Source organism: Entelurus aequoreus, linkage group LG11 (genome assembly GCF_033978785.1).
Source record: "Entelurus aequoreus isolate RoL-2023_Sb linkage group LG11, RoL_Eaeq_v1.1, whole genome shotgun sequence".
NCBI classification, from domain to species: domain Eukaryota; kingdom Metazoa; phylum Chordata; class Actinopteri; order Syngnathiformes; family Syngnathidae; genus Entelurus; species Entelurus aequoreus.
The window spans coordinates 28,839,643-28,866,401 of NC_084741.1; the positions used below are offsets into that span (position 1 = coordinate 28,839,643).

Below are 26,759 nucleotides of genomic sequence, written 5' to 3' on the forward strand. Positions count from 1 at the left end.
CTCAACCCCCCACCACCCCCACTCCCCCATCTCTCGAATTTGGAGGTCTCAAAGTTGGCAAGTATGCCCTAACCCTAACCAAATAACTCTAAATTAAGTCTTTATTACTTAGAATATGTTCCCCTGGTGTCCAAATAACTCTACATTAAGTCCTTGTTACTTAGAATATGTTCCCCATACTAAAGTGTTACCAAAAAGATACAACTATGTCTTGAATTAGAAAAAAAAAACATTTTATTTTTCACTACAGAAGGGTTCGGTGAATGCGCATATGAAACTGGTGGGGTTCGGTACCTCCAACAAGGTTAACCTCATGTCCGGTTGCAGTTTAAACACCGGCTCACGTAAACAATTACTCAAGCCGCACTCAGTGCGGACCCAGCTAAACTCCCTTAATGTAATGTTGCATTTTTCAACACCAACAAAGCAAATACGCTTGGTTGTAAAGTAAGGATCCACTCTTGCAAAATGTGCTCGCTTGATGCTAATTTAAATTGGATTTGCTATCGATGGCATTAGCATTCACGATTTTACATGGCGATTTCAACACCTCCAAATTTGGTAATGAAAACTTCAACTAAGATGAATGTTACAATCAAACAGCTGTTGTGTAATAAATTAAATACTTAATTATACTTTGTAGGGCGCAACATACCATTAAAAAAAAAAAAGAAGCAACTTCTTAGTTACAAAACATGACAACATACCATAGATCACCTATACAGTACTGCCATCTAATGTGACTCAAATGTTATAATAAAATAATATATAACAACTTGACAGCACAGTTATCATAAACAGCTCATTTTTAAAATGTTACATAAAAAAGGCAATTGTGTTATTAAACAATTACCATTTATTAACACAAAAGTAACAACAATTGGTACAGTTGAGTACCGGTATCGAGGGAATTGGTACCGTATCAGTTCAGATATGAACGGCACCCATCACTATCAGTGTTAAATACCTTCAAGGTACTCAAAGCGCTTTGACACTATTTCCACATTCACCCATTCACACACACATTCAGACGCTGATGGCGGGAGCTCTAATGCAAGGCGCTAACCATGACCCATCAGGAGCAAGGGTGAAGTGTCTTGCTCAAGGACACTACGGACGTGATAAGTTGGTAGAAGGTGGGGATTGAACCAGGAACCCTCAGGTTGCTGGCACGGCCACTCTCCAAACCGTGCCACGCCAACCCCCGTGTTGGCACTAGGAATTTTCAAAATTGTGTCCCAGGGTCCCATCAAGTCATAAAAATGGGGTCCCACAGTATATTTTTTGGGTGCCACTTTTTTGTAACCGTTTTGAAAACAAATGATAAATGTATGCGTATATGTTCTATATTGTGTTTTGGAAAAAGGTTGTCATAAACGTTACTTAATTCATTTAAAAAGTAATGCAAAAGAAAAAAAAAATGTATGCATACAGTCATGGTCAAAAGTTTACATACACTTGTAAAGAACATAATGTCATGGCTGTCTTGAGTTTCCAATAATTTGTACAACTCTTGTTTTTTTGGGATAGTGATTGGAGCACATACTTGTTGGTCACAAAAAACATTCATGAAGTTTGGTTCTTTTATGAATTTATTATGGGTCTACTGAAAATGTTACCAAATCTGCTGGGTCAAAAGTATACATAAAGCAATGTTAATATTTGGTTAAATGTCCCTTGGCAAGTTTCACTGCAATAAGGGGTTTTGGTAGCCATCCACAAGCTTCTGGCAAGCTTCTGGTTGAATTTTTGACCACCATTCTTGACAAAATTGGTGCAGTTCAGCTAAATATGTTGGTTTTCTGACATGGATTTGTTTTTTCAGCATTGTCCACACGTTTAAGTCAGGACTTTGGGAATGCCATTCTAAAACCTTAATTCTAGCCTGATTTAGCCATTTCTTTAGTACTTTTGACGTGTGTTTGGGGATAAAAGTGAAGTTTCCATGGACTCACAAAGACTGAAACAGCTAATTTACTGGAGACATAGATAGATAGATAGTACTTTATTGGCATAGGATGAAGTTAAAAAGGTTGACTTTACACTTACCTTAGTGTTTACTATGAAGTCTTTCTTTTGACAGCTCCTCGCAATAAAGTTATTCGAGTGCAAACTGAAGCAGTATTTGTGATTGATAAAACTTTCGCAAATCAAAATTTGCAGCCAATAAAAAAGCAATAAACGGGGATGGAAATTTGATCCGGCAAATATAAATTAAACAAAACACCAACGGAAAGTGATAATCGATCAAATGAAGAAGATAAAACAAGCAAACCGGGCAGTAAAAAAAAATCTGCGTTCGGGGGAGGCGCGGGCTTCTGGAATTTTGCGTCTTTTCTGATTTCAATGCATAAAAAGAAACAAAAAGTGTGTTAACGCCAACACTGACTATTTAGCACATGTTGTATATTCAGGCTTGTTTTATATTCTGGTCAATGCTTTACTCTAAAACGTCATTTACACTGTAGGGATGGCCGATATGACCTTTTATTAATATCTCGATATTTTTAGGCCATGTCACGATACACAATATATATCTCGATATTTTGCCTTAGCCTTGAATGAACACTTGATGCATATAATCACAGCAGTATGATGATTCTATGTGTCTACATTAAAACATTCTTGTTCATACTGCATTAATATATGCTCATTTTAAACTTTCATGCAGAGAGGGAAATCACAACTAAGTCTATTGACCAAAACTGTATTTATTAAACAGTTATTAAGCAGTGGCACAAACATTCATGTCATTTCAAAACAGAAAGTGCAAGATTGTCAGAGACATTTTAAAACAAGCTATTAGTGCACTTTTGTGCATGATGTCAATAAGATGACATATCAAAACAACACTAAATTAAAGTGCACTTTTTGTACAGAACGCCACTACAATGTTTTAAAACAAATAAAGTGCACTTTTGTGCATGATGTCACACAATATATTTCAATAACTGTCAAATAAAAATGAGCTGCATAATAGGAAATAAAAAAGTGTATGTCCTTCGCTATGTGGTAGGTTCCTGCGGACGTTATCTCCTTCTGTTCTTGACTATTTTTTTCATACGGTGTTGATGTGGAAATGGTTGAAGCTTGAAGCCAAACCACCGCCAGACGATGGACCCTGTGCTGTTTTTCTTGGGAATTAATTATTCTTCCTCCATTTGTTACCAGATTCGCACCTTCTCTCTCTCGTATTACCACTCGCACCACTCCGCCTGCCACAGCTAACGTTACCCATGCCGCTACTTCTCTGCTCGGCGAGAGCGTATGACGTTGCACGCGTGACAGTATGTGACGTATGTAAGAAGGTGCGCTTGTTTTATGTCTCTGTGAGAAGGAAAGACAAGAAAGAATGAGTAACACCTGTAGTGTAATGCCCGCAGCTAAAAACAACTGCGTGGCAACGTATATTCGAAAATCATGATATAGTCATTTTCTATATCGCACAGAGACAAACCCGCAATATATCGAGTATATTCGATATATCGAGTATATTCGATATATCGCCCAGCCCTGCTACACTGTTTCCTTTATTCATTACCGTAGTTCCTCAAATATGTGCCCAGCGCGTTTTTTTAACTTACCTGCAGAGAGTATCAGTTGATTAATTTAAAGTCAATGTTGAAGTTAGGTTTTTATTTGTACAAATGCTGCTGTGAGTTTATTGTACAATGAAGAAATGTTACATCTGTGTTGCAACAAGAATTTTAATTTGTAACATCAGCGCTTTCTATTTTGTCTTTTCATTCCAAGTCGTACTAAGTCAATAAGTTATCGCTGAATCTATGCCAAGTATTTATTTATAAAATGCACATTATTTATTTATTTATTTAATTTGAACATCCATTTATTTTTAAAGTTTTTAATTTATATTTTCATTTTTATTATGAACTCTAAACTATTATTTTTCATATTACATTTAACATACAACAAATAGTTTTACCGTAATTTCCGGACTATAAGCCGCACCTGACTATAAGCCGCACCAGCTAAATTTAGGGGAAAATACAGATTGCTCCATATACAAGCCGCACCCGACTATAAGCCGCAGGGTTTTGATGTGTAATTAGCGTAGTATATAGGGGTTCCTGCTACCACGGAGGGGATTGTCGGGACAGAGATGACTGTTTCGGAACGCAAAGCGTCCCATTTATTAACAATAAATCTTTCAATCATTCAATCAAACTTTCACATCTTTGACATGGCGAACAGCATTCGTGCAGAGTACAAATAATACAACGGTGCAAAGTAACACAAAGTGCTCGCCTGTACGTTATCAAAATAACCAGCCTACCGGTATATGAAAAGTCAGTCTTTAATCATTGTGTCATCGTCTTCCTCCTGCGTACTAAAACCACCGAAATCCTCTTCGTCGGTGTCGGAGAAGAACAGGCCGTAAATAAGCCGCACCTTTGTATAAGCCGCAGGGACCAGAACGAGGGGAAAAAGTAGCGGCTTATAGTCCGGAAATTACGGTACTTTTATTTTGTATCTTTAGTTTTAATATTATTTATTATTTTATGGTATGGTGTTCATATCATAGACATAGAGAAAGGGGAGGTATTTAGCTCTTCGTATTCCTTTTCGGACATGTTGTACTGTGCAAATATAATCAGGTGATGTTCTTTAATGGAACTTGGAACAAGTAAACCATACCAAACCATGCTACACAAACCACGCCACATTTTTTGGAAGAGTGCAGCCGAGGAATGGCTGCAACAGATGCAAGACTGCATGGCTGTGCTGATGTTTGTTTTTATGGCATTTGTCAATTGTGCGATATGTTTCTGCAAGGATCTATAGGAGGGAAGTGTCCTATTTAAGTTATTTATTGGTTTTAAAATGTATGACCCGATGATAAATCGTGGCATGGCGTCTATTAGTGGGGAGGCCACTATTTGAGGATATACTGTAATCCTAATTAGGACTTTAGATTGGCACTGGAGCACTTTACTGTTTAATGTCTAATTGAAAAGGAAGTACCAAAGTTTCACTTCCATGAAGTGGTTGCCAGGCAACACCTACTCCCCCTCACCACGCCCACACTTCCCATTTACCGCCTGCCTCCTAACACAGGTTTTGCACGGGGTAAATGTGCTGACAGTTGCATAAATCTTTCCAATAACAATTTTCCCAATGTCTCTGTCTCTTCTATCCAAAGCTGTGGCATTGGCTTAACAAGCAGGTAATGTTTTAGTGATGAGAGTGTGTGTTTCTAATGAAGAAAGGACCTGTGTGTGTGTGTGTGTGTGTGTGTGTGTGTGTGTGCGTGTGTGTGTGTGTGTGTGTGTGTGTGTGTGTGTGTGTGTGTGTGTGTGTGTGCGTGTGTGCGTGTGTGCGTGCGTGCGTGCGTGCGTGCGTGCGTGCGTGCGTGCGTGCGTGCGTGCGAAAGAGAGAACACACGCTTGGTTTGGCTTTAACCTATCCATCTCCTCCTTGTGCTGTCTACATCTTGTTTTGTTCCAGTTTAGTTTTTCCTCACAGGAACACTCCCATTGCTGCTTCTTTGTCCTCACTTGGCTTGCCTGTGTGTGACTTACTGTACGTACACTGCCATTCATTAGAGTGGCAGCAGAGGACAGTGTCTTTAGCGGACACAATTACAGAAATGTTAGGGACTTTCCAATCAAGGTTTTATGCTGCCAACTCCAATACATCATCCATGAGTGTGAATCGACCTATACCGATACCAATTACATGTATTAACTGTACATTTAAAAAAGTAGTTATTGTGAGTGCTATTTCCAGTTTAACTATATCAGCATGATATTTAAATATTTCCTTATTCTCTTTTATTACATACAATTGTTTGATAAAATCAAAGTCAATAGTTCACAATAACTAAACAAAAGTAAAAATGACTACTGATTAAAAACTTTGGTTTTACCCTCAAAGTCCTCCTGTTAATTATTCCCTGAGGTTGTAAAAATGAACAAAAACAACATAAAATGATTTTGAGAAAATAAAAATATCAATCTGATCAGCCTCGTATCAATCATCAACTGATACAACACCAATTTATAGATCGAGCCAATCCTCCTGTTGCGTGTAGTGTACCGAATGTGACAATGCTGACACACCATCAGTTATTGTTTTATTATCCTCTCTCTAACTCTTATTAATCTACCTCTAAAGTTTATGTTAATATCTGCTTTACTTACACTTCCATCTACACTTCTTAAACTTTACCTAGCACTTATTTCTTCTGTTGTTTCAAGCTAGCTTAGATATTAGCATGCCTGCGCCTGTCTTTCTCTCTGTGTAACATTGTTAGCCTCGTTCTCCAGTGATAGCAAAACTTAAGATACTGAAAAATGCAGTTTGCTGTAATGGAAGTGATTATTATTAGTTTAGGAACAGCTCCACACTGTATGGAGCGTGGACACACATGATTAGCTGCGGCCAGAGAGGATCGGCATTAAAGAAATATACCTACATTGATAAATATCCAGAGGTCATCGAAAGTAAGGTATTGGCCCATATTTAATAATAATTTAAATACAATTATTAAATACAATTATATTAGCCAGGAATTGTATATAATCCATCATCCAATATTATATTTGTTCACCAAAAAATAAATACACACAAATCACTTAAAAACATATATTGGCCTTGATATTATTTACATATTTGACTATTAATAAAAATCACATTAGCCAGGTAGTTTTTGTAATTAAAATAAATTGTAGACTGTGTGTAACCCAAAAATTAATACATACAAATAAATGTGTAGGCCTTTGTAGTATTTATATATTTGGAAATGTATTATGCTTGAAATGTATTACGCTTAGTCTAGAAAGGCCCTATTTAAAGATATTATTATTTTTATTATACATTTTTTAAAATTATTATTATTATTTATTTTATTTATATTACTATTATTCATATTATTGTAGTAATAAGCATAATACATTTAGATTATGTGTGTATATATATATATATATATATATATATATATATATATATATATATATATATATATATATATATATATATATATGTGTATGTATATATGTTTATATATATGTGTGTGTATATATATATATATATATGTGTGTATATAAATACATGTGTATGTATATGTGTATATACATATGTGTGTGTGTGTGTATGTATATATAATTTGTATATACATTAAATGTATGTATAAATGTATATACATTATATATGTATAGGTATACGCCAAAATCATCACGCATTTATTCAGTTCTAAAGCATTGTATAGACAGACAGATCCTGGGACCTAACTTGTGTGACTTTTTTCTGTAGGGATTTGTTAAAGACAAAGTTTATGTTCCACCGTTACTAGCAAATATCGATGACATGAAAGATCAACTAACAGCAGCAATCAACACAGTGGATCGTGACATCCTGGGGCGCGTTTGGGAGGAATTCTCATATAATGGCCATATTGAGCACTTGGACAGCATAAAAGAATCACCGTATTTTTCGGATTATAAATCGCACCGGAGTTTAAATCGCACCTGCCGAAAATGCATAATAAAGATGGAAAAAAACATACTGTATATAAGTCGCACTGGAGCCCGGCCAAACTATTAAAAAAACTGCGACTTATAGTCCGAAAAATACGGTACTCGAAGTTATGTACAACACATGTGTTCAAGCAAGGTTTTCTATTGTTTTTAATTTTTGAAATATCGACTGATAATTTTGGCGTATTCTTTTCGATCAGGCTGTATTTGTCTATTTTACTTATTTATCTAAACTTATAATGGATGGATTTTAGTTTGCATTTAGAAAATTAAAACGGCCTCTGAATCCTTTCATGTTTCTGTATTTGCCCCACGGTGGGAAAAAGTTTGGCCACTTCTAAGCTAAAAAAATGACTACATAAGTGTATGTGGCTTTTTCTTTGGTTTTTTTTGTGATGCCATCATAGAAGGCCACCAGTGAAATGTGTAATGAATGATAACCATCAAAACAGCATGGCTGCTCAGTACACCAATACTGCCGTGACAGCGAGTCAACATCAATAATACAAGAAGAACAGGATTTGAGGATATTATTTCAAAGTTGTTAAGACGGTAACAGTTTGACCATGGAACGGATTATTTAGTTCTAGTATGTATGTCCTATGTGATGAATGGTTGGTTGGTAATTTTAGACTGTATAAGCTAAATGTAGATCAAAATGGACCAAAAATGTATACACCGCTTGACTTTGTATCTTGCATGTCTTCATGCCAAAGCACAAGGATGTGTGTGTTTGTGTTTTTTTTTTTTTGCTTTAAGATCTGAAGGCAGTGAATTGAGGATTATTTTTTCAGCTTCACCACATTAGCTGGGCATTGCTTTGTCCTAGTGTATTTGTTTTCAACCCTCACCTGACCTGCCTCACGCTCCTCCCTCTCCCCTCCTTCTGTGTGCTCCATGCAGATGGTGGTGTGGTTGGAGCGCTCCCTTGACAAAATCATCAGCATCTTCATCATCATCGTCCTGGTCACAGGGACCCTCCTGATGGCGCTGCTGCTCACCGCCATGGTATGTGTTCCTTGTGTCCCGTGTTCCTTCCATCCCCGCTTCATGCGTGACCTTGCCTCGCTCGGGATGGTTGCAGGTTCATCACGAGAGCGTTCACATCATCGAGGTGACCAGTAATCTTATCAACGAGACCGTCTCCAACCACCCAGAATGGGCAAAGTAGGTCTGCCGTCCTGTTATTCCTGATCATCTCATACACCTGTCAGCTACATGCTGTTGACGCCTCAATTTCACCCTCATCCTCTCCAGCCTGCTTCCAGAAGCTCGTGTGGTCCAGAAGGCCATGAATTCCGCCGTCACTAACGTCTATGAGCACGGGAGAGAATGGATAACGCAAAAAGTTGGCATTGCATTTTTTTGTTGTTTTTTTTGTTGTGTGAATGTGTGATACAAAAACTCAAGCTATTTTGTGTCAAATGTGTAACTACAGTGGTACCTCAACTTACAGTTACAGTACCTTAACTTATGAGTATTTTGAGTTATGAGCGGCTTCTTGGCTTTTTGTAATGCTTTAATTTGCAAGCATAAATTGAGTTATGAGTTACTGTATGTTAAATAGCAACTTTTTATTAGTATTGTGTTACATTAGATCACTTTAAGGATTAATAATAAGTGTATGTAATTTTTATTAGAACGTATATATTGGAACTTTATGGTAATAATAATTCAGTATTTATTTTGTATTCATTTTCTCTGTATAAGTATTCGATACAACTGAGTTTTTGGATCTTTCGACATTGTTTTTTTATAATAATAATATTGGTGATGATTTTTATTCAATATTTGTTTATTGTGAAAAAAATATATGAAAAGGTTTAAGCATTTGATAAAACTGATATATTAGACCTTGTTTTTTTATTTGTATTTATTTATTTTTTTCATGTAGTTTATTATAATGGTGGTGATTATTATTTAATAACTATTTATTTTTTCAGTTCAAGCATTTAGTAGAACTTATGTCGCACCTTTAGACATTGTTTTTATTTAACTAATAATTATACTAATGATTATTAAAATTTTTTTTAATTATTTTCCTGTTTTAGAGTGTAATAGAACTGATATAGACTGATGGAACTTGTAGGTTGTTTTTTTTTGTAGGTAATTAATTATTATAGTTAGTTGTTATGATTATACTAAATAATAACAAATGTTATAAATTATTTTTTCCGAGTTTAGTCATTTAATACAAGTGATATATTGGACATTGTTACCGTCCCATTAAAAGCATATTCAATTGGTACCTTGGTTAACGTTGGGAATGCGTTCCGGAAGTGACGTTGTTAGCCAAAACGTACTTAAACCAAAGCATGTTTTCCAATAGGAAACAAATAATTTGTTCCACACCAAAACTTGGCAAGTGAAAACACTTGAATAATAGAACCATTACAACCTACCATGCAGAAAACAATGGCAAATAACTAGAAATGGCTACAATGAAAAATATGACAAATACTGTAAATATTTAACAAGCAATTAGTCCTTCATTAGACACTCTTGTAGAGAACGCCGTGTGTGGAGGAGTGGAGAGTAGAAATTTAGCCACAGCAAAAAAACAACTTAACATCTTCAATAGTTTTTGGTCTCTGTTTTGCCAACATCTTCACATTAGCGTCCTTGACTTGTTCTTTGCCAGGATAATACTTATTGTTGATGCCGACTTCCTCCACATCCGAGTGAGATCAGCCACTCTAACGCTAACTTCTGCGATTATTTTTCCTTTTGGAATTCGACCGTAGTTCTCACCCTCTCTGTTAAATTACGACACCTTTGTTCCCATGGCGTGTTATTTAGCAGTCACACGTAGAGTTAGTACAGTGATAGCTTCTTGTTTTTATTTTACCCGATTTGATGCTGGGTGTGTGATTTAAGATGGCTGAATGAGTGATTATATTAACGCACAAATGTAAAATACAACAGTTGAATACGTGCTATTTTTCATGCTAACAGAAAAATGTAACTTAAATTTTTTGGTGAAAATGTTTATCTTTAACCAAACATAACTTTAACTAGGACAGTCTTTAACCGAGGTACGATTGTTGATCTAAATGTTTTTTGGAAGAAAAAAAAGTGACTTTGATGAGCCAACCACTATCTATATTGCAATTAATCATCATGTGTGTTTGTGTGCAGCTCCACAAGATGTTGGGAGAAAAGGGAAACCACACAGCAGTCATTGAGAAGCAAGTGTTGGAACTATGGGACAGACTCTACCAGTCCTGGTTTGTCAAGGTAGCAGAATGAAAGCAGAGGGTGTTTCTTCTATCGCTTCAAATATGACCCTATTGCTTTTTAGAACTTGACCCTCTCAGGACGCCCTCGTGGTCATAAGATGAATCCCCAAAGACAAAACAGCTGGTTGGGAGACATCCTGGACTGGAAGGACATTGCCTCTTTTCTGCAGGAGAATATTGACACTCTTTGGTCTGTAAGTTATTTTTAACAATACTTTATATTAAGTAGGCCTAAATGTGCAAGCAATGAAAAGTTTCAGTTTTGCATCTCATTGCACATAACTGTTGTGCGTTCAAGGACCCTCGATTAAATTTAGAAACAGAGGCATCACTTGTTTTTAAAGACCGGGGAGACTTAATTCCTAGGAGATGCACTAATAATATTATAACCATAATAATAATGACACATTTTTATGATTCATATTATTCACTGATGATAATTCTGTGTGTGTCTCTGAAGTAAATGAACATTTGACAGATTTATAATCATATTTGAGTGACAGGTTGTATGATTATTTAAGTACACATTGTGGCCACTTAATATTGAATGTTTTGCTTTTTATGTAGAAAAAAAAACCTTTTTTTATCCAAAACAAACCAAATGATTTATGGGGGTTTATCTAGATATGTTGTAGATATGTTAATCCCATCTTGAAAAAGTCAAACACCTAATTAAGGTTTTTATGCGTTTTAAAAAGAGGTTTTAATGCAATAATGCGTTTTTAGTGCATGTAAACATAGCAAGTGTGTGTGTGTATGAGGCGGTGACGTTGGGTTTAGGGTGGCATGGGGTACTCTTCAGGAGTCTTATCCAGAATTTGGTGCTACGTCCCTGTCTGGTTGTGTCAACAACCGCTTATGTAGACAAGGCCCATCCTCACCATTAACGTGTCTTCCATGGTAGTTTTACACCTGCTGCTCTTTTCTCTCAGATCGTGGAGTCTCTCTGGGTGGTAATGAGCAGGAACGTAGGCCTCCTTATCTCCACGGTGACCACACTCATCACCGTGTTGTTCCACAGCGGCACTGCTCTGCTCAACTTTGTCCTCAGCCTGGTAAGAAGAAGACCCCTCCAGTCTTGTGTCTGCAGCTGTTGCATAAAGTCACGTGATGTGCTTCTTTGGTGCAGGTGATCTTCTTGACCACCCTCTTCTACCTGCTGAGCTCCAGCGAAGAGTCCTACAAACCCGTCAAGTGGGTCATCAGCCTGACCCCGCTGTCCCAGCCTGGACCTTCGTCCAACATTGTCGGACAGTCTGTGGAAGAGGCCATCAGGTAGATACATAGATCTTATTTATTTTTATCAAAGTAGATAGATGATGCCAATCTACAAACTAACCATCATTCATTGTATATAGGGCTGCAAGTAACGATTAATTTGATAATCGATTAATCTGTCGATTATTACTTCGATTAATCGATTAATAATCGGATAAAAGAGACAAACTACATTTCTATCCTTTCCAGTATTGTATTGAAAAAAAAACAGCGTAGTGGAAAGTCAAGGTTGTCAATGAGAACCAAAGTAGATTTAACACAAGAGTTTTATTTTACTCATAATCAAATGGTACAATGGTTGGGTTGAGTTGTCTAGCACACAGAAAGTTTCCCCCCCGGGCGCGCCCGTCACCATGAAAAAGAAGATGGTGCCCAAAACACTCTCTTCGTTTGGCTTTATCCCTTTCTTATCTCTCTTGTTAGTGCGTCAATGTCTTATTTTGTTTTCCCTATCTGTTCCATAGCAACTCGAATCTTTTAGACAGTCAACACATTCACTAGACAGGTTGGCATGACTTAAAGTTCACTTTTGTCCCACAGAAGAGGAAGAGAAATCAAAATGAGCATACATTTTTGACAGACATGAACTATAGGTCAAAGGTCAGAAATTCTACTACATACCCGCCTTCCAGGGTCTTAAGACCCTGGACCAAAACAATTTCTGATATAGACCACTAAATTAAATCTCTACCGCAGATAGAGGCAAAAACCTCAATGTTTTTATACGAGGCAAAAATTCCGTCTATGACCCTCCTTCAGAGCGATCGCTGTTACCAGCCTGCAGTAAAACCATCTCACAGAACACAATTAGTGGCCTACCCTTTGAGTTAGTAACGTAATACCAAAATACTTTGATCATGAACATAATTAGATGAATATATATATGCTTATTCAAGATGTATTTTCACATTAATAATGAATCAAACAAGATCTGGTTTAGAATTAATATAGACTTATGACTGTAAGCTGTTGCATTATTATTTTTCCCGGCATTTGCAATGAATGTAGTTACCAATTGATTTTGTACACACAACTGAATTTCGTATGAGTCCATGTTCGATTAGTGCTCGTATGGATGGCTCGGTGGTGCCTCAGGCTGGTGGCCTGCCGACACCTCGTTGGGCTTTTGGCTGCCTTGGTGAAGAAAGAGATCCACTCAAACAGTCTGTCTCTGTCTGTTCTTGGGGTGTGGTTCAGTCCATTGGGCAGACTGTTTAATGGCATGTCCGTGCTGGCCGAAATTGGGGAAAAGTATGGGGCTTTGGGGAAGGCGGGGCAAAGTATGGGGCGTTGGGGCTTTGGTCCAGGCCCTCGGCTTGCTTCAACGCCTCCTCGCTGCTTCGGCACTCCCGACACTTCTTTCCACAGCTGCTGGAGTCCCGGTGGACACATTGGCTGGCAACGTTAGTTGTTCTCGTCATCGCTGGCAAGGTGTTGTCTCTCCTCTCGGTTCCTTCCAGTCAGGTATCGGGTGTTGGTCCTGGATTGGCTTTGACCGTGCCCCTCTTAGCGAGTGCAAGGGAATCTGGAGTGGCTGCTTTCATCCTCAAATCTGCACAGAGGAACTGGCACACAAATTCTACATTTTGCAAACTTACCATTTTGGTCTCATGGTCTTTCCACCTTCCTAGGAAGCTGCTGGTCCTGAGAAGTGCTGATCTTGTGACTGAAGAAGATTAACCTGTTTTCTTAAAATAGGTGCCGTTGTTTGACCTAATCTTTTTGGGGAAACCATGTCGGGATATTAGATCATTCACAAAACATTTAATTACTGAATTGGCACCCTCCTTTGAGGTTGGGGTTGCTTTCGCCAACCACTGCAATTGTCAATCTAAATCACTACGTTCCTTTATCCTTGTATCGGATTGATCATATCCATTAAGTAAAACCTCAAAACGCTCAAACTTGACCCAATCCAAACTCACCTCCCCCCTCTGTCCCTCTCACAGGGACAGTGTTAGTCGTAGTAATAGTAATAGTAGTAGTAGTAGTAGTATTAGTAGTTTCAGAAACATCCAAGAAAAAGAAAAGGCAGCTGATAGTCAAGTGCAGCAAGAACAGAGGCGGAGGACAGGTCATGTTTGAGGTCACTGTTCGCTTTTGCAATAGTACTTTGATATTTTACAACACCTAGTGAATTATTGTGGCCTCAATAATTCACTAAATAGTTGTATTTAATTTAGTCTATCTATGATGGGACAATGCACAGAAACATTAAGTTCAGAAACAGATATGTTCTGTACCAGATTATATCTAAATAGCTACTTTCCATCTGTAGTCCCTGGCTACCTAAATTAAAGGGATCCACAAATCAAGCAATACAATTATGACACTAATTAATCATAATAAATATATACATTCATAATAATCAATAATTAATCAAAAATCATACTGTAGCATGTATTCAATTATAAGAAAAGTCACCAAATGCCCCTTCATGGACACATACTTACCATACAATACAAGCACACCTTATTGACATCATCACACAAAGACAATACATGCTCTTGTTCACATCTGTCATCATTCATAAAAACAACCAAGATTTTAACAGCCATACCTCACAATCTACAACAAAAAATGCTCTCATAGATAAATATAATACTCATTAAATTGATGTGTCAACATAATGCCCCTCTTAGTGACCGTCTGAGCAGCCTTGATTGCTCCAAAGCCACCTTCTAACTTCAAATGTTCTATTCCTTTTGTTATAACGTGGAGAAGGCTAATTGGTCTGTACATGTTCTGGTCTTCTTTATTTCCTGCTTTATGGATTTAATCATAGTAGCAGTTTCTCGACGTGGTAGGGAAAGTGTTTTCCGTTATTGATTTGTTTATCAATCGTTGTTATACGAGCAATAATACAATCCTTATATGTTTTTAGGAAGATAGTGTCCAACCCATATATATATCTCTAGATCGTGAGTCTGATAATGCAGTGAAGATTTTGTTTAACTTTGTTTCATTTGTTACTTCTAAAATGAGTCCATCCTGAATAAATGACAATTATTTGCACTGATTTTGAGGGATTTTTATTCAGGGTTTGTACAGACTGATGAAATGTTCATTAAAATTACCACTTATGTCCAGACTGTCTGCGATAGTAGCGCCATTGATATTTAATGTTATAGTGTTGTTTCTTGTTTGCTCTCTTTCCGTAAGTTTGTATCTGGTTTTCCATAACTCTCTATTGTTCCTTTTTGCAGCTTTAATTAATTCTAAGTGAAAGTCAGCCTTTGTTCCTCAAAACTTTTGAAAACATACGATCTGTATTTAGACCTGTTATAATTGCTCTTATGGAGCTGAGTCCTCATGTCTTTATTAGAATCCAATGGTATTTTTATTTTAACACTCTTCTTTCTGGTTTTGTATTCGTTTATTTACAGATGTTCTCTTTAATTTTTGTCATCCAATTGTAATTCTAGTAGGGCTGCTTTCATTTGTATCATATAGAAGCCGTTTATAATATCCTTAAGTTTCTTTCTATGCGTCTTATTTAACCAGTCCAGATTAACGTCCCCCATGACGTTACTTCTGTCATACTATGCTGTTTGAGGATGTCTGAAAATGAATCAAGAAAAATGTCTTTAGCTGTGGTCGGTCGGTATACTACAATTACCTTGAAATACATTTCTGAGGAACATGTGATTTTAATTTCAACATACTCAAATTGATCTACTTTTAATGTTTTCCCTTTCATAAATCATAATTCCTCCCCCCTTTGTCACTCGATCTGTCTTTTCTGTAATCTTGTCCCCCGGGACATTAATTAGAACGTAAAGGTGTTGTGGGTTTTAACCATGTCTCTGATAGACACGGTAATCCGGATTAGAGTCTGACAGTAACTGCTGTATTTGTTCAGTATGTTTCCTGTGGTAGAAAGTTTAATAATGCGGACACGTTTGTTACTGAAACCTTCTACAGACTTCTGTCTCTCTGCAACTTTGTGTATGTAATAAGCAACTACAATTATTTGATATGCTTAAATTTTGTTTTAGCTCAGCTGTTGTGTAGCTGCTAGCTCTTTGTAGCCTACAGCAGAAATGTCCAAATTGCAACCAATAGCTATGTTTTTAACAGACAACCGAAATATTTGATTTGCGTATCGGTTCAATCAGCGGCAGCTACGCCCTGTTTTATCATTTGACCTACATTTTTTTTTGTTTCGTAGGCAGGACAGAGAGCAAAGGAACAATGTGGGTCATTAGTTGTCCATCTTATACCATTCTAATTGTTTTAAGGATAGTTCACATGAGCGGCCATACCTTGAGTCCCACCATATATAAGAGTCAAAAGGCTCCTATTATGAGTCGTCTAATTGGTGATCATACACTTTGGCGGTTTGGGTGGCAGGGCACACGGACGCACCTCCGTCAGCCAGTGCTAGGACAGTAGGAGCAGTCCCCGTCCTCCACTCGTTCCTGGGAGGCGTCCCTAGTAGTTGTCAGCTGATGTCGTGCTGTCAGGCAACATCAGGAAGTTCCTTCTGTGCGGTATTGAATGTCAGGGTACAGTTCGTAAGCAGGTCATTACAAGGTGTGTGCAGGTTGACCACAAAGGAATGCTTCAAAGATTGTGTTGAACATTGTCCGTTGACACTTATGTCCAGCAGGGGTCTGTTTGTATCCTGCTGTTCGTCCTGCTGTGGGCGTCCTCTGTCACACCTGTATTTTTTGTGAGCATGTTCTGGCTACACCTTGGAGCTTGTCTTGTTCAGAGAAGCTGGCAGTCCCCCGGCTGCATATCCTTTCCACCCTCGCTTGACCTAGCACAACCGTGGCTATCACCCAAGTCCGTCTGTATGGTTTTACGTTTTGTTGAGGTTTTTTCCTCCAGAATTTGGAACTCAAAACATGTACACCCATCGTTTTCATATCCTCTCGGTTAGTTCAATTTGCATATCACGTTTTAAAATTACAGTCTTAACTATCCCATTAATTGCTAATCAAAAACCTTAATTCAAAGATTATACGTACTACTTCATGTGTATTTAAGTACCCTTTTAATTCACCTAAAGACCATCTATAAGTTAATTTAAACTATCATTTGTCTATCAGTAGGCGTGAGCAAGCTGTCATGCTTGCACTCTGACCTCCCGCTGTGCGTGATACTCTCCAAAACAAACGAATGTTTTTATTCACGTTTCTCCTTATCTTTCAGCTAAATCTTTTAATCTTTTAACTTTTAACGTCCGTACTGTGTTTATTTTTATTGTCTGCATTTTAAAATATTTAAAATCTCAGGTACCCCTTGGCATACCTTCAAGTACCTCCCTTTTTTGTCCGGGCGGAAACACCATACCCTCATTTGAGAACTACTGGTTTAGCCTATGAAAAATCCTTTGTCTCATACATCATTACACTGTACAACTCCTCTTTGGGGGGCTATAATGACAGGGAATGCAAAACAATAACAGTGCAATACTTTTTTTTATATCATGGTCGTTAATGCCTAGTTTCTCTTTTAATAGAATCTATTTTGTTTCCATTTATACCCTTATTAGTTACTGTTTACTTTTTAGTTCTTCTTCCAAAGGGAACTCTCCTGAAGGAATCAATAACGTTTTATCTGTCTATCTATCTATCTATTACTAACCCGAGCACAATTCATGACGTCATGCTCATCTTGCAGACAGTTATTTCCATTTAGTTTTATTCTCTATTTGTAATTCTACATGCACCAATGTCACATAGAAATTTGCTTTCTTTGTTATTTATTTACATTATTATTTCTGGTTTACTTGCTGTCTGTTTACTTAAGTTCTCATATTTTGGTCTGTCTTCCTTCTGATTAGAATTTGTTTAACGCTTCTCTACGTTTTGTTTTGACAATGGCGCTGAGTGGCTCTTATCTGTACTTCTTCAGACTCTATGTTTCACAGATGCCCTTAGATGTATTAGAATATAAAGTTAACTTTTGTTTTATTGTGTGTTTATTCCTAAAAAATTTAAAATGTCAATGTATAATCAATTTATCTTTCTCAAATTTAAATTCAATATTATTAATTTATTTGTTGTATAACTATTAATTCCAAAGTTACAGTGTGTCCTAATCTATGATGTTCGTGCGTGTGTGTTTGTCTCAACTTCCACACAGAAACTGGATGGATCAGATAAGCAACAAGGCTGTACCAAAAAAAATACTAGACATATAAATGAATGATGAATTAAACAATGTTTCAATGTCCCACAATCCGTATTTATTTATTGATATTTAAACGTGTAATTTTCCATATATCTATTATTTTACTGGACTTAGCAAGCACCTACTACTAGCACACTCTACAGACCGAGAATAACTGTTTAACCACACTTGGTAATGCCAAGCTAGATGCTAACCTAGCCTTACTATGCCTCAGTAAGCAAACTTTTGCTAACCTAGCCCAATGCTATGCTAACACAATGCTAACCTAGCTCAATGCTATGCTAACACAATGCTAACCTAGCTCAATGCTATGTGTCACTCCTCTTCGAACTAATGCCTCACGCAGCTGTCATTCACACAGCCTCGTCACACGCACACACTCTTATCTCAAAATGTCTCCCAGCTTCTTTTTTTTTTTATATGCGTCACACAGTCACTCACACACAGAGAATTTACCAGCGAGCAAGAGCCTTTTTTCCCGTACTCAAAATCTCAGTGTTTAAAACAACTGTAATATCGCACAGTCACCATCACCAGTATAGTTTTAAACAAATTCAAATGACTGGAATTAGCTCGCAGCGCCCACGAGGGGGAGCCTCCCTGCTTAGGCTGCTGCCTCCGCGATCCAACCTCTTGATAAGCGAAAGAAAATAATTATATGGATGGATCATTCACTCATGTGTTTTCTGTACATAACTTTGTCTATTTTCTCACACGCACACACATAACCAACAATTTCCCAGCTCTTGCAGATCAGCGGGGGTGCGAAAAAAGCGTTAGGGAACTCTCACAAAAGCATGAGGGAGAATTAAAACAGACAAGAAACCAGGTGCTACACAAAAGTTATTAAAATACGCAGATATATATATATAAATTTAAAAACACACATTTTTATCCCACAAAACACTCCCCCCTGGTCCGGACCAATATAAACAACTAATGCACGCGTGCTTTTGTGGAATCGGCCGTCTCATAACACACACACGCAGGTCATTCTTACTCATATAATGGCGATTAACCCATTCAGCGGAGCAAATCCTGCTTTTCCTTCCTGACCAACACGGATAACAGCCTAAGGCGCTGTAGAATTACCAGGAATCACCCTTCAATTTCTACAGTACATCGTGTCTGGTCAGTCCATATAGTTTCACCAAGGCTCTACCATATGGAGCCCTTACTCTATCCATCTATACTGCAGCAAATTTCCAAATTCGTGACAACTTGGCTCAGTTGATCTCCTTTACCGGAGTCACTGAACGATCACCTTATATCAGGCTTTTTACCCGGCTGCAGCTTCCACATAGACAGATACGTAGGACCTTCATAGACGTCATAAATTTGTGTGGGCCAAATGTCACATCAGTTTAGCCAACCTTGCCTTAAATTTCGCTGTGTCCAACTCCGGCTAACCATGTACTTGCAGAAAAGAAATTTTTCGTCTCACATCGTCTATGCTTCTACACTCCAAACCACCAAAATTCTATCAACAATCCCCATTTGTTAAAAACAAGAGATTACAAGTTTTCAACAACACACACAGACAAATGATCACATATAATACAACTCAAGCCAACCAACACATGCCCCAGTCTAGGTTGTTTTTGGAGAACTATCTTTTATGAAAAAAAATTTCAGTTTTTATCTTACCGATCCCGTTTCTCTTCAGACAGACAACTTTTACACAATAAGCAAAATAGCTTACCTTTTATTAGATGCGCGCGTGCAAGCGTTGTCTGCCTGAGAGAGAAGCCGGGAGCGGATGTTGATTTGCAGAGTTCTGGACCATCCTGTTCGTGACGCCAATTTTGTAGTGGAAAGTCCAGGTTGTCAATGAGAACCAAAGTAGATTTAACACAAGAGTTTTATTTTACTCATAATCAAATGGTACAATGGTTGGGTTGAGTTGTCTAGCACACAGAAAGTTTCCCCCCCGGGCGCGCCCGTCACCATGAAAAAGAAGATGGTGCCCAAAACACTCTCTTCGTTTGGCTTTATCCCTTTCTTATCTCTCTTGTTAGTGCGTCAATGTCTTATTTTGTTTTCCCTATCTGTTCCATAGCAACTCGAATCTTTTAGACAGTCAACACATTCACTAGACAGGTTGGCATGACTTAAAGTTCACTTTTGTCCCACAGAAGAGGAAGAGAAATCAAAATGAGCATACATTTTTGACAGACATGAACTATAGGTCAAAGGTCAGAAATTCTACTACACCGGCACCATACCTATTTTGATTATTGTTTCTCAGCTGTTTGTACATGTTGCAGTTTATAAATAAAGGTTTATAAAAAAAAAAAAAAAAAAATTAAAAAAAAAAAAAAAAAGCCTCTGCGCATGCGCATAGCATAGATCCAACGAATCGATGACTAAATTAATCGCCAAGTATTTTTTTAATCGATTTAATCGATTAGTTGTTGCAGCCCTAATTGTATATACTGTAGCCATATTATTATTTGTCACTCTTTATAGTTTGAATATCATTATTGAATATAGACTCACTGACAAACACAATTCTACATAAGTCTGTTTATTTATACTCAAGACATTTCTATATTATTTTGTAAATCACAGACTATTTCATACTGTATTATGTAACCATTGTAACTACATTTATCTACAATTAGAACACTGTTATTTTTTTTGTTTAAGTATTTTGTAATATCACATAATTTTCAAATATTTGAGTATATTCTTGCCTTCAAATGCATTAGTTAATTACTACGCAATAACTGTAATGGATTAGATTGATAGAATGCTTTTCTTGACACCCAAAGTTCTTTACAGTGAGAACTGAGAACCCATCATTCAACATACAAATGATATTATTACAAAAGCACATACTTATTTGTGTAGCATGTTGGTTAAGTTTTCCTTTTTATACTGTGTATTTTAATCACTATATATAATATATAAAATTACATAATTATAATATTGATAAAATTAATAGAAGGACAAGCTGTATAAAATGGATGGAAATACTGTACTATCATAGCCAAATAGAAAAAAAATACATAATTATAATAATTATAACATCAATATCAATGATGTTATTAGTAATATAAAATAATGGTACAATTACTGTATATTAAGATTAGGGCTGCAACTAACGATTATTTTGACAGTCGATTAGTCAACGATTATCTTAACGATTAGTCAACTAATCAGATAATAAAGCGTACACACATTTAATCACTAATTTTTCCATCGACTTCTAAATGCAGCTTGTGCTTACAAACAACAAAGATGACTAATTCATTCAATGTCGACTAATTAAGAACAATATTTACGGTATATACAAACAATAATCGTAAATTGAATCAATATTACATATTTTACATGCTATAATTTTTTAAATGTCACTGTTTTTTTTATTAAAGGTTTTTAATTGACATTTAACTTGAAAGAATATGTGTACAAACAAAAATACTTGAAAAGTACTTTGTGTTTATAAAAAAAATATAATTTTTATAATATTATTACAATGTATTTATCTGTGTGTATATTTGCGTGTGTTTTAGAGGTGTGTTTGATGCCTCTTTAAAGATGGCGGGCTTCTACGGGCTGTACACTTGGCTCACTCACACCGTCTTTGGTATCAACATTGTCTTCATTCCTTCAGGTGAGCATTTTCAGGGGAGAGGTTCTCATGGTTCCTTTCCTGATTCTCCTCCCTCTTGTCTTCCAAAAAAGCTCTGGCCGCCATCCTGGGGGCGGTGCCTTTTTTGGGGACGTACTGGGCGGCTGTGCCCGCCGTGTGCGACCTGTGGTTGTCCCAGGGCGAAGGCGTGAAGGCCGTACTGCTGCTCGTCTGCCACCTGCTGCCCACTTACTTTGTTGACACCGCCATCTACTCCGACATCTCTGGGTGAGTACTGCCCACTTCATTAGGCACACCTGTCTGTATGAGGCAAACAACCACCACGGTCTCTTAAGTTAGTATTTCATTTTCACACTGTGTGTGTGTGTGTGTGTGTGTGTGTGTGTGTGTGTGTGTGTGTGTGTGTGTGTGTGTGTGTGTGTGTGTGTGTGTGTGTGTGTGTGTTTTCAGTGGCGGTCACCCCTACCTGACAGGGTTGGCGGTGGCGGGCGGAGCCTACTACCTCGGTCTGGAAGGCGCCATGATCGGTCCCATCCTCCTGTGCATCCTAGTGGTGGCGGCCAACATCTACAGCGCAATGCTGATGAGCCCCAACTCTGCGGCGCAGACACCGGTGCAGGCGGCCTGGCCTCAGCAAGGCATTAGGTTCAATTCCCGCACGGCAACCGCCGCTGTAAAAGATGTCCCACTTTTAAGCATGTTTTTGTTTTTCTTTGTCCTCTCAAGGCTCTTTCCTGATTCCACCCCGTCTGTGCTGAAGAAGAGCGGCGACTGAGAACAAAACGAGTAAAACATCACCTGATGCAAAAACATCCTCGCTTTGCGGGGTCCAGCAAGATGGCGCCTGAGGAACGCGCCGTCACACACGACTGTTTACCCACAATGCTCGGCTGTATGTCGCTCTGAGCAAGACGCTGCCTGTTGCTGTCAATCAACAAGACGTAAGTTGACAACCTCAAGCCAAATACTGATGTTAATACTTTTATAACGCTACAATCACACTTATTAAACCTCAACACGCCACAGGATTTGTGTCCTCCACACACACGTGCGCACACACACCTACACGTTGAAAGCAAAACTTTCCATGGGAATTTAGTTTTCAATTGTTGTAAATGACATGAAAAGACATTTTTAACAACCTTTTTCATTTGTAGATTAACAAATTATCGTCATGAATTTTTTCAAAAAATTTATAAATATATTATAATATAGATGATTTGATAGAAAGAGGTTGGTTGAGCAGCTGGCTAGAAACTTGAGGGTTCCAGGTTTGATCCCCGCTTCCGCCATCCCTGTCACTGCCGTTGTGTCCTTGTGCAAGGCACTTTATCCACCTGCTCCCAGTGCCACCCACACTGGTTTAAATGTAGCTTAAAGATGTAGATAATGGGGTTCTCTATGTAAAGCGCTCTGAGTCTGTAGAGAAAAACGTTATATAAATATATAATTTACTTCCCTTAAAAAAGGTGCCATTATTGTTACTACACTATTGTTAAATACATACAGTATTTTATATATTATTACCACAAATATTGGTTCATGTATTGAATCATATGTTCAACTATAACATTTACTTTTTAAAGTACAAATGTTTTGCTCAACCAAGATGATAATATATAATGTACATGTTGATATATTTCAGTATTATTTTCCCTTTTATAGGCATAATTTAAATTCTGTAAATTTGCAGTGTAATTCTCAACGTTCCCATGGAATGTTTACAGTCATGTGACACTAATAGTGCTGAGTTGACACAGTTTTGCTTCACCAGGCTCGGTTGCCACGATTACATCGTTTCCATTTTTTAAAGAAGCAGTAAGGAACTTTGTGTGAGTGACATTCATTACAGGTCAATTGTTGAAATGTCTGTTTTTGTCATGTTTTGTTATTGCTACTGCTGCTGTTATTTCCAAATGACTGGTTAAGTATGCACTGATTATTAAACACCATTGTAATAATATCATGATACTTTGTGTTCATCATATTTGTCATCACTTTCCTAAAGTAAAACATTTTAAAACCTTATGGAACTATTTTGACAATAGATTTAATTTTTATTAATGATTTACATATAAAAATAATATGAATACACACAATACAAGTTATTGTGTATTTCATTTAAAATATAAACAGTCAAAATTATTCATAAAGAGGTTTTTTTAATGTAAAAATGTTATAATTAATAGGAATACTCAAAGGAATATTTTCTATTTTAAAAAAACTAAATAATTTAATATAAATGGAAAAATTACATTTTCATATTTGATTAATACTTAAAAATATCTGATAAAATAATATATTGATAAAGTATTAAAGTATTCACATAATTAATGTAAAAAATTAAAATGTTCAATTTACAAATATTTTATAACATTTAGGAATATAACAATTACAAACATAAGTAACAAATAAAATATTACCTAAATTCTAAAATGAATTGTTTTATTTCTACAATAGTTAATCAGTAATTGTCATTTGTTCCATATTTTTGGTTTACAGGAAACGTTCTATTATAGTTGCAAACATTTTTTCCAAGTGAGTTGTTTTTATTTCAAGTGCAATGAATGAAGTGAAACGTTAGCAGTGAGAAAGTGTAGAAGTTAAAAATATACAACAGTAGGGTAAAAATATATAACATCAATAATGCAAATATCTAACAATACATAATAGAGTGTACGGAACCAAAGATCATTAAATATTTATAATGTGGGTGCAAAAACAATGTCTGGAATTTCTTGCGGTGAATTATTAATCAAATCTAGTTGGAAATCTTTTGTGAAGCCTCAGAAAGATCAACAAAATTGTACGAAATATATTTTAAAAATATGAAACAAACATTATTATTTACATTTGGATTTATGATTTAGGTTTGTTGTAGTTGTGTTTGGGTGGAGGTTACACCGAACCATTGTGACATAATTCATAACCATACATTTAAGGCTGGTACAAACATAATAACAATATACATATAACTAACAATAACAATGTAAACCTGTTAAAGGGCACACACAAATACTCAAAACCAGTTTTGATGTTTACGTGTGGTGTGTTCCAATGATGTTAATATACACACACACACACACACACCACAGATCTTGACCCCAGTCTCCAATCTGGAAATCTCGTGTGATAAAATGTGATTGAACAAAAATAGAAAATAAACTTCAAAGAAACAACCACCATAGCAACAACCGGAACACAAAAACACGAAAAATGACAAGAGGAGTCCCTGGGACACTTTTTGAAACTTCAGAAGTAAAAAGGTACGAATTGTGGGACAGAGTTAACACAAACTTTATTATCTACTGAGCTAATCTACAAAACCAGTGAAGTTGGCACGTTGTGTAAATCGTAAATAAAAACACAATACAATGATTTGCAAATCCTTTAAAAAAAAAAAAAAGTTGTAATCAATTGAATAGACTGCAAAGACAAGATATTTAATGTTCGAACTGGTAAACTTGATTTTTTTGCAAATATTAGCTCATTTGGAATTCGATGCCTGCAACATGTTTGAAAAAAGTTGGCACAAGTGGCAAAAATGACTGAGAAAGCATCGATCCCTGCATCAAAAACACATCAGTGTGTAAAAGATATCACCACATGGGCTCAGGAACACTTCAGAAAACCACTGTCAGTTTCTACAGTTCGTCACTACATCTGTAAATGCAACTTAACACTCTACTATGCAAAGTGAAAGCCATTTATCAACAACACCCAGAAACGCCGCCCGCTTCGCTGGGCCTGACCTCATTTAAGATGGACTGATGCAAAGTGGAAAAGTGTTCTGTAGTCTGGAGAGTCCACATATTAAATTGTTTTTGGAAACTGTGGACGTCGTGTCCCCCGGAACAAAGAGGAAAAGAACCATCCGGATTGTTCTAGGCGCAAAGTTGAAAAGCCAGCATCTGTGATGGTATGGGGGTGTATTAGTGCCCAAGACATGGGTAACTTACACATCTGTGAAGGCACCATTAATGCTGAAAGGTACATACAGGTTTTGGAGCAACATATGTTGCCATCCAAGCAACGCTATCATAGACGCCCCTGCTTATTTCGGCAAGACAATGCCAAGCCACGTGTTACAACAGCGTGGCTTCATAGTAAAAGAGTGCGGGTACTAGACTGGCCTGCCCGTAGTCCAGACTTGTCTCCCATTGAAAATGTGTGGCGCAATACGAAGCCTGAAATACCACAACGGAGACCCCAGACTGTTGAACAACTTAAGTCAAACTTTAATCAAGCAAGAATGGGAAATAATTACACCTGAAGAGCTTCAAAAATGTGTGTCCTCAGTTCCCAAACGTTTACTGAGTGTTGTTAAAAGGAAAGGCCATGTAACACAGTGGTAAATATGCCCCAGTGCCAACTTTTTTGCAATGTGTTGCTGCCATTAAATTCTAAGGTAATGATTATTTGCAAAAAAAAAAGTGTTTCTCAGTATGAACATCAAATATCTTGTCTTTGCTGTCTATTCAATTCAATATAAGTTAAAAAGGATTTGCAAATCATTGTATTCTGTTTTTATTTAAGATTTACACAACGTGCCAACTTCACTGGTTTTGGGTTTTGTAGTAGAGGTGAGTTGTTCTCTAATCAAGCTAACTGTTATTAGCCAAATGTTGAACACGTTTAGTATTCAATAAACAGTTTCAGAGATAGTTAATTATCGTACAAATTCACTTCCTACACACCTCAGACCACAGAACAACTTACCTTCGAAAAAATATCCTTGTGGCGAGCCTTAAGGTGCCGCTTAAGGTTGGTCGTATTTTTTCCGCATATTTTGTGGCCACATTTGTCACCGTCTTCCTTCACAATACACTCTGTTTTATTATCTGCTGGGTTATATTTAAAATACACCCATATGTCGTCTCTACGTTTGCGACCACCGAGCCCCTGTGTTGAAACTGCCGCCGCCATCACGGTCCATTGCCTGATGAGTAACGAACAGTCTGACGTGTTGAGCACGTTGTGCGCTGCACGCCAGTTGGTGGGCGT

At 37.1% G+C, this 26,759-nt stretch overlaps 2 protein-coding genes and 1 long non-coding RNA gene across 5 annotated transcripts in view; 1 reads left to right on the forward strand and 2 right to left on the reverse strand.

Moving 5' to 3' along the window:
- Positions 1 to 23,719, forward strand: part of tmem245 (transmembrane protein 245) — a 37,608-nt gene extending 13,889 nt beyond the window's left edge. The window contains exons 7-18 of one of the 3 annotated variants that reach the window (XM_062062904.1): positions 5,162 to 5,185; positions 8,400 to 8,504; positions 8,581 to 8,663; positions 8,754 to 8,844; positions 10,635 to 10,733; positions 10,798 to 10,929; positions 11,668 to 11,790; positions 11,865 to 12,010; positions 21,676 to 21,776; positions 21,848 to 22,022; positions 22,206 to 22,400; positions 22,482 to 23,719. In XM_062062904.1, the coding sequence (XP_061918888.1) occupies positions 5,162 to 5,185; positions 8,400 to 8,504; positions 8,581 to 8,663; positions 8,754 to 8,844; positions 10,635 to 10,733; positions 10,798 to 10,929; positions 11,668 to 11,790; positions 11,865 to 12,010; positions 21,676 to 21,776; positions 21,848 to 22,022; positions 22,206 to 22,400; positions 22,482 to 22,530 (1,323 nt within the window). In that variant the 3' untranslated portion in view covers positions 22,531 to 23,719. Of the gene's footprint in view, positions 1 to 5,161; positions 5,186 to 8,399; positions 8,505 to 8,580; positions 8,664 to 8,753; positions 8,845 to 10,634; positions 10,734 to 10,797; positions 10,930 to 11,667; positions 11,791 to 11,864; positions 12,011 to 21,675; positions 21,777 to 21,847; positions 22,023 to 22,205; positions 22,401 to 22,481 lie in introns of those variants that run through there. The other 2 variants (XR_009827748.1, XM_062062905.1) reach the window with 2 other exon arrangements.
- sec61b (SEC61 translocon subunit beta) overlaps positions 1 to 26,759 on the reverse strand; it is a 288,067-nt gene that overhangs the window by 117,450 nt on the left and 143,858 nt on the right. The window lies entirely within an intron of this gene.
- LOC133659957 (uncharacterized) lies at positions 12,276 to 20,373 on the reverse strand. Its single transcript, XR_009827747.1, has 3 exons — positions 19,860 to 20,373; positions 16,382 to 16,499; positions 12,276 to 13,679 (listed from the first exon to the last, which is right to left on the reverse strand). It is a non-coding gene; the product is annotated as an uncharacterized LOC133659957 (long non-coding RNA).